A 13,226-nucleotide genomic window follows, 5' to 3' on the forward strand; every position below is an offset into this window, starting at 1 on the left:
ATTTTTTTTCTTTTTTTTAATTGTGTTATGTTAGTCACCATACAGTACATCATTAGTTTCTGATATAGTGTCCCATGATTCCTTGTTTGCATATAACACCCAGTGCTCCATGTAGTCTGTGCCCTTCTTAATACCCATAGTTATTTTCTTTGTGGGACTACACTGATTCTGTTTGTTGGTTATACTAAAACCACCTTTTTTTTTTTTTAATTTTATTTTTTCATTGTTCCAAGATTCATTGTTTATGCACCACACCCAGTGCTGCATGCAATATGTGCCCTCCATAATACCCACCACCAGGTTCCCCCAACCCCCTCCCCCCTCCCCTCCAAAACCTTCAGTTTGTTTCTCAGAGTCCACAGTCAGTCATGGTTCATCTCCCCCTGAGATTTCCCTCAACTCAATTTTCCTTTCCTTCTCCCAATGTCCTCCATATTATTCTTTATGCTCCACAAGTGAGTGAAACCATATGATAAATGTCTTTCTCTGGGTGAATTATTTCACTCAGCATAATCTCCTCTAGTCCTGTCCATGTTGATACAAAAGATGGGTATTCATCCTTTCTGGTAGAGGCATAATAGTAGATATGGACCATGTCTTCTTTATCCATTGTCTTTTGAAGGGCATCTTGGCTCTTTCCACAGTTTTGCAGTTGTGGCCATTGCTGCTATGAACATTGGGGTGCATATGGCCCTTCTTTTACCCAGGAGCGGGTAATAGCCTGTAGTGAGAAGGGTAATAAGGTAGCTCCACTTTTAATTTTTTGAGGAATCTCCACACTGTTTTCTAAAATGGCTTTACCAACTTGCATTCCCACCAATACTGTAAAAGGGTTCCCCTTTCTCCATATCCTCTGCAACACTTGTTGTTTACTGTCTTGTTAATTTTGGCCATTCTAACTAGTGTAAGGTGGTATCTCAATGTGGTTTTGATTTGAATCTCCCTGATGGCTAATGATGATGAACATTTTTTTCATGTGTCTGATAGCCATTTGTATGTCTTCTTTGGAGATGTGTCTGTTCATGTTCTGTGCATTTTTTGACATGAATATCTATAAAACCAGCTTTGATTTTGAACATTCTCCCTGGTTTCCTGTGTTCTGCCACTGATGGCCTATGATAATTGTCTGTTTCTGAAAAGTTAAGAGGGGAGTGCCTGTCTGTCTTTCTGGGCTCAGTGGTGTTCAGGGATGTAATTCTTTGATAGCTTTACCCAGTACCTCCATTGATTATAGGTTTCATTAATTTTTTTTCTAACAATTTGAGAAGATTGTCACTGTTTATGTTTTCTTACAATATGGTCTGTATCATTGAATTATAAAAATTTTATTAGCTTAGCAAACCATGTGGTATTCTCTATTAAAAGAAATTTTCTCATATGGAATTACCTCACTTTTCTGATCCCTAATTTTGTATATTCTCTTTTTAGCCCAAAACGTACTCTTTTTTTTTTCCTTGTTTTTTTCTTGAAGAAAAAACTCTTGGATTTGCTAATCAATTTTGTATTTCTTATGTTTGAACTTTTTTTTTTTTAAGATTTTATTTATTTATTTGACAGAGAGCAGCAGGTGGGGCGGGGGTGGGTGGGTGGTGGAGGCAGGTCCCCTGCTGAGCAGAGGGCCTGATGCAGGGCTCAATCCCAGTACCCTGGGATCATGACCTGAGCCAAAGGCAGAGGCTTTAACCCACTGAGCCACCCAGGTGCCCCTATATATCTTTTTTGATGAAATGTCTGTTTAGGTCTCTCGTCCTGGGTTGTTTTCTCGTTGTTGAGTTTTAAGAGTCCTTTGTCTATTTTAGACAATAGTCCTTTATCAGATATGTCTTTTGCAAATATTTTCTCCGGGCCAATGGCTTCTCTTCCCATTCTCTCTCTCTCTCTCTTTTTAAGATTTTTTTCACTTGAGAGAGAGAGAGAGAGAGCATGAGCAGGTGGGGAAGGGGCTGAGGGACAGGAAGAAGCAGACTCCCCACTGAGCAGGGAGCTTGATGCAGGGCTCGATCTAGTACCCTGACATTATGTCCTGAGTCAAAGGCAGATGCTTAACCGACTGAGCCACCCAGATGATTCTCTTCTCATTCTCTTAATGCTATCTTTGGCAGAGCAGAACCTGTTCGTTTTAATAATAAAGTCTAACTTGTCAATTATTTCTTTGGTGGACTGTACCTTTGATGTGGTATCTAACAAGTCATCACCCTGCCCCAAATTACCTACATTTTCTTCTGCTGTCTTCTAGGAGTAATATAGCTTCACATTATACATTTAGCTCTCTGGGCTGTTATGAATTCATTTCTGTGAGGGGTGTGAGTCTGTGTCTGGATTCATTTTTTTGCATGTGGATGTCTAGTTATTATAACACCACCTGTGGACCAGACTTTTTTTCTCCATTGTATTACTTTTAAATTTTTGTCAGAGATCAGTTGACTATATTTATGTGGCTCTATTTCTGAGGCTCACTGCTGTGTTCCATTGATCTGTTTGTATGTTCTTTCAGCAGTACCACACTGGAACTGGCTGAATGTCAACCTGCAGCCTCCCTATATCTCTTTGTGGGTTCTGGGCTTCCTTCCCCAGACTCCTTGGCCTTTCCTTGGCCCTTCTCCACCACTCCCTCCCATTGAGGTACAGGTTTTGTTCCCTCTCACATCCTTATCAACCAGTTCAGCCACGGATTGCTTTGAGATCTACTGTAGGAGGCAACAAGAAGTTGTAAATTACACAAAGTGTCTAGAATAAATTGTTTCTATAATAAATTTCTAGAATAAATTGTTAAAATGCCTCTTGTCAGAAAATGTCTGAAGATCTAATATCATTTAAGAGAAAATCTCAGACTGCACATAGAGTGCTCTGATTTGGGCTTCTTTTCCAGAATGAAAGACCAGGATGGAGGTGGGTAGGATGTTCAGTAGGCCTGGAGGAATGTGGGTACAGAGGTCACCTTGGCCAGCCCCCACACACTATGCTAGGCTTCTTGTCTAGGAGCAAGTTACTGAACTCCTTAGAACTCGCTGTATGCTCTGTGAAAATTAGGCTAATATTTACTTGGACAGATTGAGATAACATGAAATCCAGTAAATTGGTCAGATTTATTAAAGATTACTTATATTTTACTTTCTGTTTTTTAGATTTTTTTACTTTTTCCCATTATGTTTATTTTTTTTTTCAAAATAATTATCGATTCATAGAAATTGCACAGAAATATACAGTAATGTCCAGTGTTCCCATCCCCCAGCCTCCTTCAGTTTGAAGTAACATCCAATACAACTATAGTACAAAATCAGCCCTAGGAGATTGACATTGATGCAATCCATAGAGCTTATTCAGATTCCGTGAGTTAAAAATACATTCATTGTGTGTGTGTGTGTGTGTGTGTGTGTGTGTAATGCTGTGCAGTCTCATTACATTTATGGCATCCTGGAACCACTACCACATGGAGGTGCTCACCTGTACCACCCCTGCCAGGCTCCTTCGTGCTATCCCTTTATCACCACACCCATCCCCTCCCTCCCATCCCTAAAGTGGGGCAACCACTAATCTCATCTCCATCTCTATCACTTTGTCACTTAAAGAACATTTTTATAGATGGACTTACACAATATGTGACCTTTTGGGATTGATTGACCTTGAAAACTCAGTATAATTCCCAGATTCATCCAAGTTGTTTCACAATCAATAGTTCATTATTATTATTATTATTATTATTTTTTGCTGAGTAGTGTTCCATGGCCAGTATGGACAGTTTGTTTATCCACTCACCTCTTTTTTTTTTTTTTTTTAAGATTTTATTTATTTATTTGACAGAGCGAGAGACATAGCAAGAGAGGGAAAACAAGTAGGGGGAGTGGGAGAGGGAAAAGCAAACTCCCCACTGAGCAGGGAACGCAATGCAGGACTTGATCCCAGGACCCTGAGATCATGACCTGACCCAAAGACAGAAGCTTAATGATTGAGCCACCCAGGTGCCCAATCCACTCACCTCTTGAAAGGCATCTGAGTTGGAGCTATTCTGAATAGAGCTGCTGTAGACATTAATGTACAAGTTCCTGCATGAAAATAAAGTTCATTTCTCTGGAATACATGCCCAAGAATGCAGCTGATAGGCTGTAGCCTAAGTCCATTCATTGTATTTATTTTTCAGTTCTTTTCTATTTCTTGGCAAGTGATTCAGGTTATCTGTGGTACTGATAATATGAGTAACCTTTAAAGACAAGCACACTGAGCCATTGTGCAGCCTTTGGCAACAGTTATTCCCCATTGTGTGGATATGTGTGGTATGGAAAAAGGTGGACCTCTGATTACTCCAGGTCGCAAGCAGGTGCTAAATGGAGGTGAAACTTTACTCAGCTGTGTGGGAAATGTTCATTCTTACTAGTAATCAAGAACAAGGAATGCTTCTAGCAGGGAGTAACTACATTAATAGCAGCACTACCAGCAATAAGTGAGGTTTGCAACTAAAGGAATTTCTGAGAAAATGAACGAAATTGTCACAACAAGTAGGTAATAATTAAGAAGAAATGAAGAAAATGATATATTTTTCCAGATGTTGTTTATATCCTCCTTCTCTCTTGTTTCTTCTTTGTAAATTCTTTTAACTTTATAAGGAGCAGACAGTTTCTGTCTTATATACATGATTTCGAAATATGAGGAAGATGAAAAGCCACTGTCTGTGGAGGAAACACCACCCCGAAATAGCACAGAGAAGACAATGCTGGTTTTACTAATGAACAGGAATACTTTTTAGGTGAAATAATATATCAAAGCAGAAGTCTGTTGCTGTCCTGGCCATCCTGTTGGGCTTCTTCCACTCAGCATAGGTTTTTTTCTTTTTCAAATTTAATTTTATTTTTTTATTTTTTTTTTTTTAAAGATTTTTTTTATTTATTATTTATTTGACAGAGAGAGAAATCACAAGTAGGCGGAGAGTCAGGCAGAGAGAGAGAGAAGCAGGCTTCCGCTGAGCAAAGAGCCCGATGCGGGGCTCGATCCAAGGAAACTGAGATCATGACCTGAGCCGAAGGCAGTGGCTCAATCCACTGAGCCACCCAGGCGCCCCTAATTTTATTTTTTAATGTACTTTCATGTGGGGCTCAAACTCATGACCCTGAGACCAGGAGTCATATGCTCTTTTTACTGAGTCAGCCAGGCACCCCTTACTCAGCATAGTTATTTGGAGTTTCATCCACATGGTTGCATGTATCCATAGCTGGCTCCTTTTTCTTGCTGTGTGGTAGTCTGTTCTAAGGACAATTTATGGTTTACTTATCCATTCACCTGTTGATAGACATTTATATTATCTCAGTGGCTATTTTGAATAAAACTTTTGTGGGGTTTTTTTGGCTTTGTTTTTTAATTTTTATTTGTTTATTTATTTGAAAGCATGAGCACGAGTAGGGGGTGGGGCACAGGGAGAGGGAAAGAAAGAACCCCAAACAGACTCCACGCTGAGCACAGAGCCTGATGTGGGGCTCAATTCCATGACCTCCAAGGTCGGGACCTGAGCCAAAACTGAGTCAGATGCCCACTGACTGAACCACCCAGGTGCCCCCCAGGAATGTTTTTGATCAAGTCTTTGTGTGGACATATGCTTTCCTTGCTCTGAGGACATAAAATTACAAGCAGCTTGAATACCTTACAATGGCTAGATTTATGCAGGTTCTGAAGGGTGAGTGACTAGATTGTGCAAGGGACATAGGAATGGGCAGTGTGGCCAGAGCAGAGGACCCAAGCATGAGCTTTCCATCTGGCATTTGATGGTTGTGCATTTGATTGCAGGCTATTTTCTTTCTTGTGGCTTCTCCATTTTTTCTTAGATTGAAGTTCCGAATTCTTCCTGGCCTCTTTGGACTTCTCACATTGTGCCCATCCTTCCTTTTTAGGTCCATTACTATGCCCAGTCCCTGCTCTTTCCTTTAATGAGAATAAGAAGATGGTGATGACAGCTTAGTTATATTGTGGACCCAGAACTCATGTGTGCAGTCTATATGCATTACTGTGTGTAATCCTTCCAGGAGCCCCACAAAGGAGGTACCACTTTTATGCCCTCTGTGCAGGGAAGAAACCACAGCTCAGAGAGTTAAGTGATTTGTCCAGTATTGCACAGTTAGTAAGTGGTAGGTTGGATGTTGGACTAAATCATCTGACTTCAGAGCCAGTACCTTCAACCACAGTGTTGTATACCCTTCGTCATTGGAAGGGTAAATTTTGCATGGAATTTAAGATACCATTTTAAACTGTTCTTCCACATCATCTAGTTAACTCCTATATTCCTAACTTAGTGTTTTGTCCCAGTGGCCCCTTCCCTGGCAGCCCAGACTGGGTCGGATCACCCTGCATGCATCCTCCCTCAGAGCTCTGTGTCTGCTCTACTGAGCTGGGAGCACAGCATGGATGCAGATGCCTTCCTTTGCTTCCCTTAGTGCCTGCTGCCCAAAGAGTGCTAGCTAGCATTGAGTAAACCAGGTGAATGAGTGAATGAATTACACGGTCAGATATCCATGTTTGTCATCAAATTTGTTGAGGTATTATTTACACATACAAATGTGTAACCACAATCCAGGTAAAATTATCTTGATTACTCTAAAAGTTTCCTGTGCCCCTTGCAGTCTCCCTCTGTCCCCAGCCACCACTATTCTGTTTGTCTGTCCCTATGGTTTTCTCTTCTAGAATTTTAGATAAACTGAATCATACAGTACATAGTCTTCTATGTCTGTCTTATTTAGCAGAATGCTTTTGGGATGCATCCATATTATTGCATATGTCAGCATTCCAGGTATATATTTAAAACTGCCTTAAATAGTTATTTTGGAAATAGTGCAGAAATACTTAGCCTCACTCAGGTTTAGACATGGTTTATAGAGCAGCAGTTTCCAAGGGTGCTCCCTAAGATCCTTTCAGAGTGTGTACAAGGTCAAAATAATTTTCATAATAACCCAAAGATATTATTTGCCTTTTCTCCTCATTCTCTCAGAGTTTTCCAGATGCCACCTGACATGTGGTTTTGCAACAGTTTGGTAGCACAAAGATGGTAATCCATCTGTGTTCTGTTAAGCTGTCTGGCTTAAAGAAATTAGTAAAAATGTTAATGCCTCTCTTCTCACTAAAAGTTTTTGTATTGGAAAATATAGTCACGTTTTAAATAACAATTATTAATTATATTAACATTTAATGGCTTTCTTGTTATTATTAGATACATGAGTAAATATTTTTAAATTTTGTTTTAATTTCTTACATGACAAATCATCATAAATATAAACCATGTTAACAGAAGCTCTTTGGGGTCTTCTGTTTTCTAGTTGTAGAGAAACCCTTAGTCTAAGAAGTTTAGAATCTTCTGGACTAGGAATATTTTTGGAAAGGCATTGATGAAGTTCTTGAACCTAGGTGAGGTTCAATGGGGTGAGGTTCGGAGCCGACGGCTAAGAAAGAATTCTTAAGACATCTTTGGTGCAAAAAGGTGGTTTATTAGAGCACGGGGACAGGACCTGTGGGCGGACGGAGATGCTGCTGCCCCGGGCATGTGAGGAGTGGCTGGTTATATACACAGGAGTTGGGTAGGTGAGGACAAAGAGGGTGATGTTTGTCTCTAAGGAATTTTGGAAGCAAGGTCTCCAGGACCTTGAGGGGCTAGCTATTGTTGGGAGAAAGGTTATTCATTACTAGTAGTAAAAATCTTCTTGTGAGACCCTTTAGATGTCTATCAGTGGGCCATATGCTTGGGAATGATTCTCGACACTATCTTGGAAATCTAGAGATAAAGTTTCACATTTCTCCTATCAAGTGTCCTTGTTAGTGAGAGTTGGGATTAGAAGAAATTTAACTTTATTTAGGGCTTGAGGAACTGAGTTATTTGCCTCTGGAAATTGTGCTATTATTAGATAGCTTCTTTGTTGTAAATCTCTAGGACATTGGTAAACCAAGGGAGACTCCTGTCTTGCAGGACTGTGATCTCTGCAAGTTAACTATTTGTTTTTCTTTTAGGGCAGCCAGAGGTGCCTGAGGAATGTCACACACATTAGCAAGGGGAGCGGGTGGAGAGGGGGTGCAAGGTGCCAGCTTTGGCTTTGTCTTCAGCCAGCCTCCTGCTCCCTCATCAGCATCAGGAATAGGATGAGAAAGTCTTTTTCCTGGGTGGGTTTGGAGACCTGGCCTGTATTGCCTGGAATGTGGGCTGGAATGCAGGGACAGGCAGTGTCAGCTAGTCTCATTGTGAGCCCCCTGCTCACTCCCCAGACCTGGTTGGACAGGTTCTTTTGATGATTCAGCCTCCCACAAGGAGCCCTCGGGCAACCCATGCCTGCAGCTGGCTTGCAGGACAGTGATCATGAGGCCTAGAGCCAGCCACTTTCCCGAGATGAAGCTGCTGTTACTCTCTGATTTCAAGTTTGGCACTTGCTGAGGAGCTGATTGAGGTCTATGCTGTGTTCTGATCGCAGGGCGAGCATAGGATATCATCAGGATGGCCCACTAGCTTTCAGGAGAATCTGTGTACTCTCCCCCTGTGCCCGCAATAGAGTTCTAAGCTCAGATTGAAAGACTGTCTAAAATAATTATTTTAACAGAAGCAAGTGGGAGACTAGTCTTACTACTGGCCCAATTATTGTGGGGAAAGAGACATGTGGATTTTAGTTACCAATTTTGATAATGCTGTTATTTATAAATGGGAGCAAAATTGTACCTCCAGTCTTTGACCTGTTAATTGATCTTCTCTTGCAGGCGAAAGGGCCTATGGTTCCGACTGAGGAAGATACTTCTCTGTATTCTGGGGTTGTATGTTGCCATTCCATTTCTCATCAAACTATGTCCTGGGATACAGGCCAAACTGATTTTCTTGAATTTTGGTAAGTACCGAAGTACCAAAGTACTTTGTCTTGAATTTAGTAAGAGTTCATTTGCATGATGATTTATGTGTTTTTATATCTACCACCCAGATCAAGAAATAGAGCATTTCTCTTACTCAGGAAGTTCCCTGGTCCATTCCCAGTTACAGGCTGCTGCAGGGATTGTATTGCCCTCCAGGGCTAATAGTTGTGTGCATAGGTAATGCCTGCTTGGGTGGGGGTCCTCCTTTAGTGGCAGTGGGTGAGGATGTTAACAGTGTTGTGTTGGAGGACCTCTGCCCTTGTGCCATCTAGGAGGCTCACTGTTCTTGACCCCTGAAAGGTGACCACCTTAAACAAAAATAATTAGGACTTTTTTCTTTAAAAAAAAAAAACAAAAAAACAATCCAACATGCTTTGGTTTCTATGGAATTATATACTGGCTCTATAGGTGTTGTAGTCTCCCTGAGTTAATTTAGACCTTGTGTGTTCCAAAGGTTTTTTTTTTTCCATGCTGTGTATTTACTTTTGTGCAAGTGGGAGGAGAAAGGTCCAGAAGTCTCAAGCTCAGGAAGTAGAAGGTAGAGGGTTCCCAGGTACATAACTGTTGGGAATAATCCTCTTAAGGAGCATCATTTTATACCTACAAGATGAGGTGAGGAGGGAAGAGCCTGGGTCTTCGAGTGTTAGAGTTTGAAGATAGAACATGGTGCTTGGCACATAGCAGGTACTCCATAAGTGATGGCCTTCAGCTTGGTGTGCAGGTATGGGCAGCATCTGAAGCAGTCAAGGTGGGCTCTGTGCATTTTTTTAGCTGTTGATTTGCGAAGAGTAGGTTTGGACCTTGTCTATTTGGAAGGAGAGATTTGAAAGCTGGGGTTGATGCTGTGGGAAGAGGCAGCAGGGTTGCTGGTAGAGAGGAGGGAGGAGGAAGGAAGAACATGAAGATGAGGGGAGGACAGACAGGAGGTGCTGAGATGGCTCACGTGGCCTGGGACAAGCAGGCTGAGGGGGTGGTACTGGGACCAGGCATGTTAAGACTCCAGAACCCTCTTCTGTAGTAACATAGTGCTCCAGGCTCTGAAGGTGCCTGGGCATGCGAGTTCAGGTTTATGAAGTCTATAGTGGTCTTAATCACAGAAACTAGGAAGTCACTGGCCAAAAAGGGCATTTCTGCTCTAAAGAGGAATAGTAGTAGGAGGAAGAGAAATAGTAAGGTCAATGTTTAATACTTTGTAAATCTGAAGTAAGTTTTTTCCTTTGGTGTCTTAAAATAAGTGAAATATTTGTAGTATACCAAGAGGCATTTGATTTTCCTAATGGAAACATAGCAGAACTTTGAGGAATTTATCCTATGTTTTCGTCAGCGTGAGAGGCACAAACTTAAAAGGAATTAACAACATAGTAAAATCAAGGGAGTTTTTATTTTCTGACTTTAACCCTTAAGTGTCCATAGTCAGTCTAGCACAGAAAGGGGTTTGGGTTTAAATATAAACATGAAGCTACCAGGTTGTAGATACCCTGAAGGCAGACTTTAGGATGGACCATGAATGGCTTTTCCAACTCTGTAGGCCTCTAAGGTGCCATGGGCAGGTGCCTTTGCCCTATGGTGGGGTCCCAGCAAATATTTGAATTGAATTGCTTTTCTACAGATCAGTTCTTTGGGCTACTTTAGACACAGCCCTCAAATGTTGCTCAGTTGATTTCCTCATGAAATGGTAGGGTGTTGCACAGGAGCAGAACTTTGGGTTCTCCTAGTCCAGGCCCCTGTACACCCACAAGATGATGCCAGTCGCTCACCCTTTTTCTGCATGTCCACTGTGTGGCAGTGCAATGGCCTCCTGCAGCCGTTTTAAAGGAGATTGTCTGGTTAGCTATCTGTGCTGCCTGGCCTGTGGAGGAACGGGGGGGCAGGTTCAGCCCATGGGGCTGGAGGGCCAGTGTGTTGGGATAGCACCTCCATTTTTGTCTCCTCAGAATGCGAATCTTGATCCCGTAGATTTCCATTTGGACTCTAAAGGAAGTTTAAACAGTCTTTTGGGCCTCAGAATATAATAAAAAATACATTCTCAAGTTCACACCAGATCTATCTGAAATCACATTCATACATCAGATAAATAAGCTATAGAAAAAGCATAGCCCCTGTCATTTAAGGCATTATTCTACTTTAAGTATATTTTCATAAACAAAAACTACATGAGCTTTCCAAAAACAGAAGATTAATGAAAAAGCCCTGAATGGCAGTGAAGAAGAAAATGAAAATCATTCTGAGGAAATTGTTAATGTTGTTGCTTATCTGTCTATTTCCTGCTGGTCCCTTTTGTCTGAGTCTCTACACATAGACATGAGTATATGCCCTTTTCACTACTCGGGTTCGAAAGTGAGATTCCAGTGTCAGTGATGTTGGGTGATACCCAGTATTTTGTGGTCTTGAAGTTGAGGTGACTTTTGTTGTTGTTGTTGAATTGAAGTATAGTTGGCAAACTATAGGATATTAATTTTAGGGGTACAACAGAGAGGTTTGACAATTGTTTGCATTACTCTGCGCTCATCACAATAAATGTGGTCACCATCTGTCAGCCTACTGACTTACTATAGTAGTGTTGACCGTATTCCCTGTGCTGTACTTCTCATCTCCGTGATGTGTGTATTTAACTGGAAGCTTGTGCCTTTTCATCTCCTTCCCTTATTTTGCCCATCTCCCTCCCCACCCCCCGGCAATCACCAATTTGTTCTCTCTGTATTTGTGGGTCTGTTTCAGGTTTTTGTTTGTTTCAGTTTGCTTGTACCTTGGTTTTGTTTTTTAGATGCCACATGTAAGTGAAATCCTATGGTATTTGTCTTTCTCTGTCTGATTTATTTCACTTAGCATACATAACGCCCTTTAGGCCTACCCACGTTGTCCCAAATGGCAAGATCTCATCCTTTTTTAATGGCTGAGTAATGAAACCTAGATAGATATCTTCTCTGCAGTTCTTTGCCCTCAGATCTAGAACTGTCTCTTAGTGAGAAGGAATGTTTCAGTTTAGAGGCCTGCACAGAACTGCTCCTCTCTCCACATTACCTTGGGCCTTTTTTGGGAAATAGGTTAGATATATGAATTATGTATTTGTTTTTATTTTTATTTTTATTTATTTTTTTTTAAAGATTTTAGTTATTTATTTGACAGAGAGAGATCACAAGTAGGCAGAGAGGCAGAGAGAGAGAGAGAGGAGGAAGCAGGCTCCCCGCCGAGCAGAGAGCTATGTATTTGTTTTTAAAGCGGAAAGCCGGCCAGTCCTCCTCAACATTCTCCAGGATATTAATCCTTATGCATTGTCTTTCTCCTTCCTCTTAGCAGTCCCTTTTAATCCTTGATATCTTTCTTTCTTTCCTTTGAAATTTTTTTGTTTGAGTAGCTGACACATAATATTACATTAGTTTCAGGTGTGTAACACCTGAGTGTAGCCACCATCTGTTACCGTAAATGTGATTACAATATCATTGACTATATTCCTCATGTCTCGCCTTTCATCCCCGTCACTTATTCATTCCAGATTTGGGCATCTGTACTTCCCATACTTCCCACTTCCCTTCCTCTATTTTGCCCATCCTCCCATGCCTCTCCCCCTGGCAATCATCAGTTTGTTCTCTGTGTTTACAAACAGATCAGGTCTGATTCTGCTTTTTGTTTGTTTATTCATTTGTTTTTTGTTTTTGTTTTAGATTCCACATATGAGTGAAATCATATTTGTCTTTCTCTGCCCGACTTGTTTAGCTTAGCATTATACCCTCTAGGTCCATCTATGTTTTCACAAATGGCAAGGTATTGTCCTTTTTTATGATTTTGTAATAAGCTAGTGTGTGTGTGTGTGTGTGTGTATGTATGTACTACATTGTTCTTTTTTTTTTTTTTTTTAAAGATTTTATTTATTTATTTGTCAGAGAGAGAGAGAGCGAGAGCAAGCACAGGCAGACAGAGTGGCAGGCAGAGTCAGAGGGAGAAGCAGGCTCCCTGCGGAGCAAGGAGCCTGATGTGGGACTCAATCCCATGATGCTGGGATGATGACCTGAGCTGAAGGCAGCTGCTTAACCAACTGAGCCACCCAGGCGTCCCTGTACTACATTGTTCTTATCCATTTGTCTATCTATGGACACTTGGGTTTCTTAAGTATCTTGGCTATTGTAAATGATGCTGCAGTAAATATGGGTGTGCATGTATCCTTCCAAATTAGTGTTTTCATTTTCTTTCTATTTTAATTTTTTAAAATATTTTATTTATTTATTTGACAGAAAGCGACAGAGTGAGAGAGGGATCTCAAACAGGGGGGATGGGAGAGGGAGAAGCAGGCTTCCCACTGAGCAGGGAGCCCCACACAGGCTTGATCCCAGGATTCCGGGATCATGTCCTGAGCTGAAGGCAGACACTTA

At 41.2% G+C, this 13,226-nt stretch overlaps 1 protein-coding gene across 2 annotated transcripts in view; it reads left to right on the forward strand.

Annotated features, from left to right (window-relative positions):
- The window catches only part of ABHD12 (abhydrolase domain containing 12, lysophospholipase), a 99,033-nt gene that overhangs the window by 54,993 nt on the left and 30,814 nt on the right, over window positions 1-13,226 (forward strand). For both annotated transcript variants that reach the window (XM_059134250.1, XM_059134251.1), the window contains exon 2: window positions 8,713-8,837. In XM_059134250.1, coding sequence (XP_058990233.1) covers window positions 8,713-8,837 — 125 coding nt within the window. The remainder of the gene's footprint in view (window positions 1-8,712; window positions 8,838-13,226) is intronic.

Source organism: Mustela lutreola, chromosome 9 (genome assembly GCF_030435805.1).
Source record: "Mustela lutreola isolate mMusLut2 chromosome 9, mMusLut2.pri, whole genome shotgun sequence".
NCBI lineage: Eukaryota > Metazoa > Chordata > Mammalia > Carnivora > Mustelidae > Mustela > Mustela lutreola.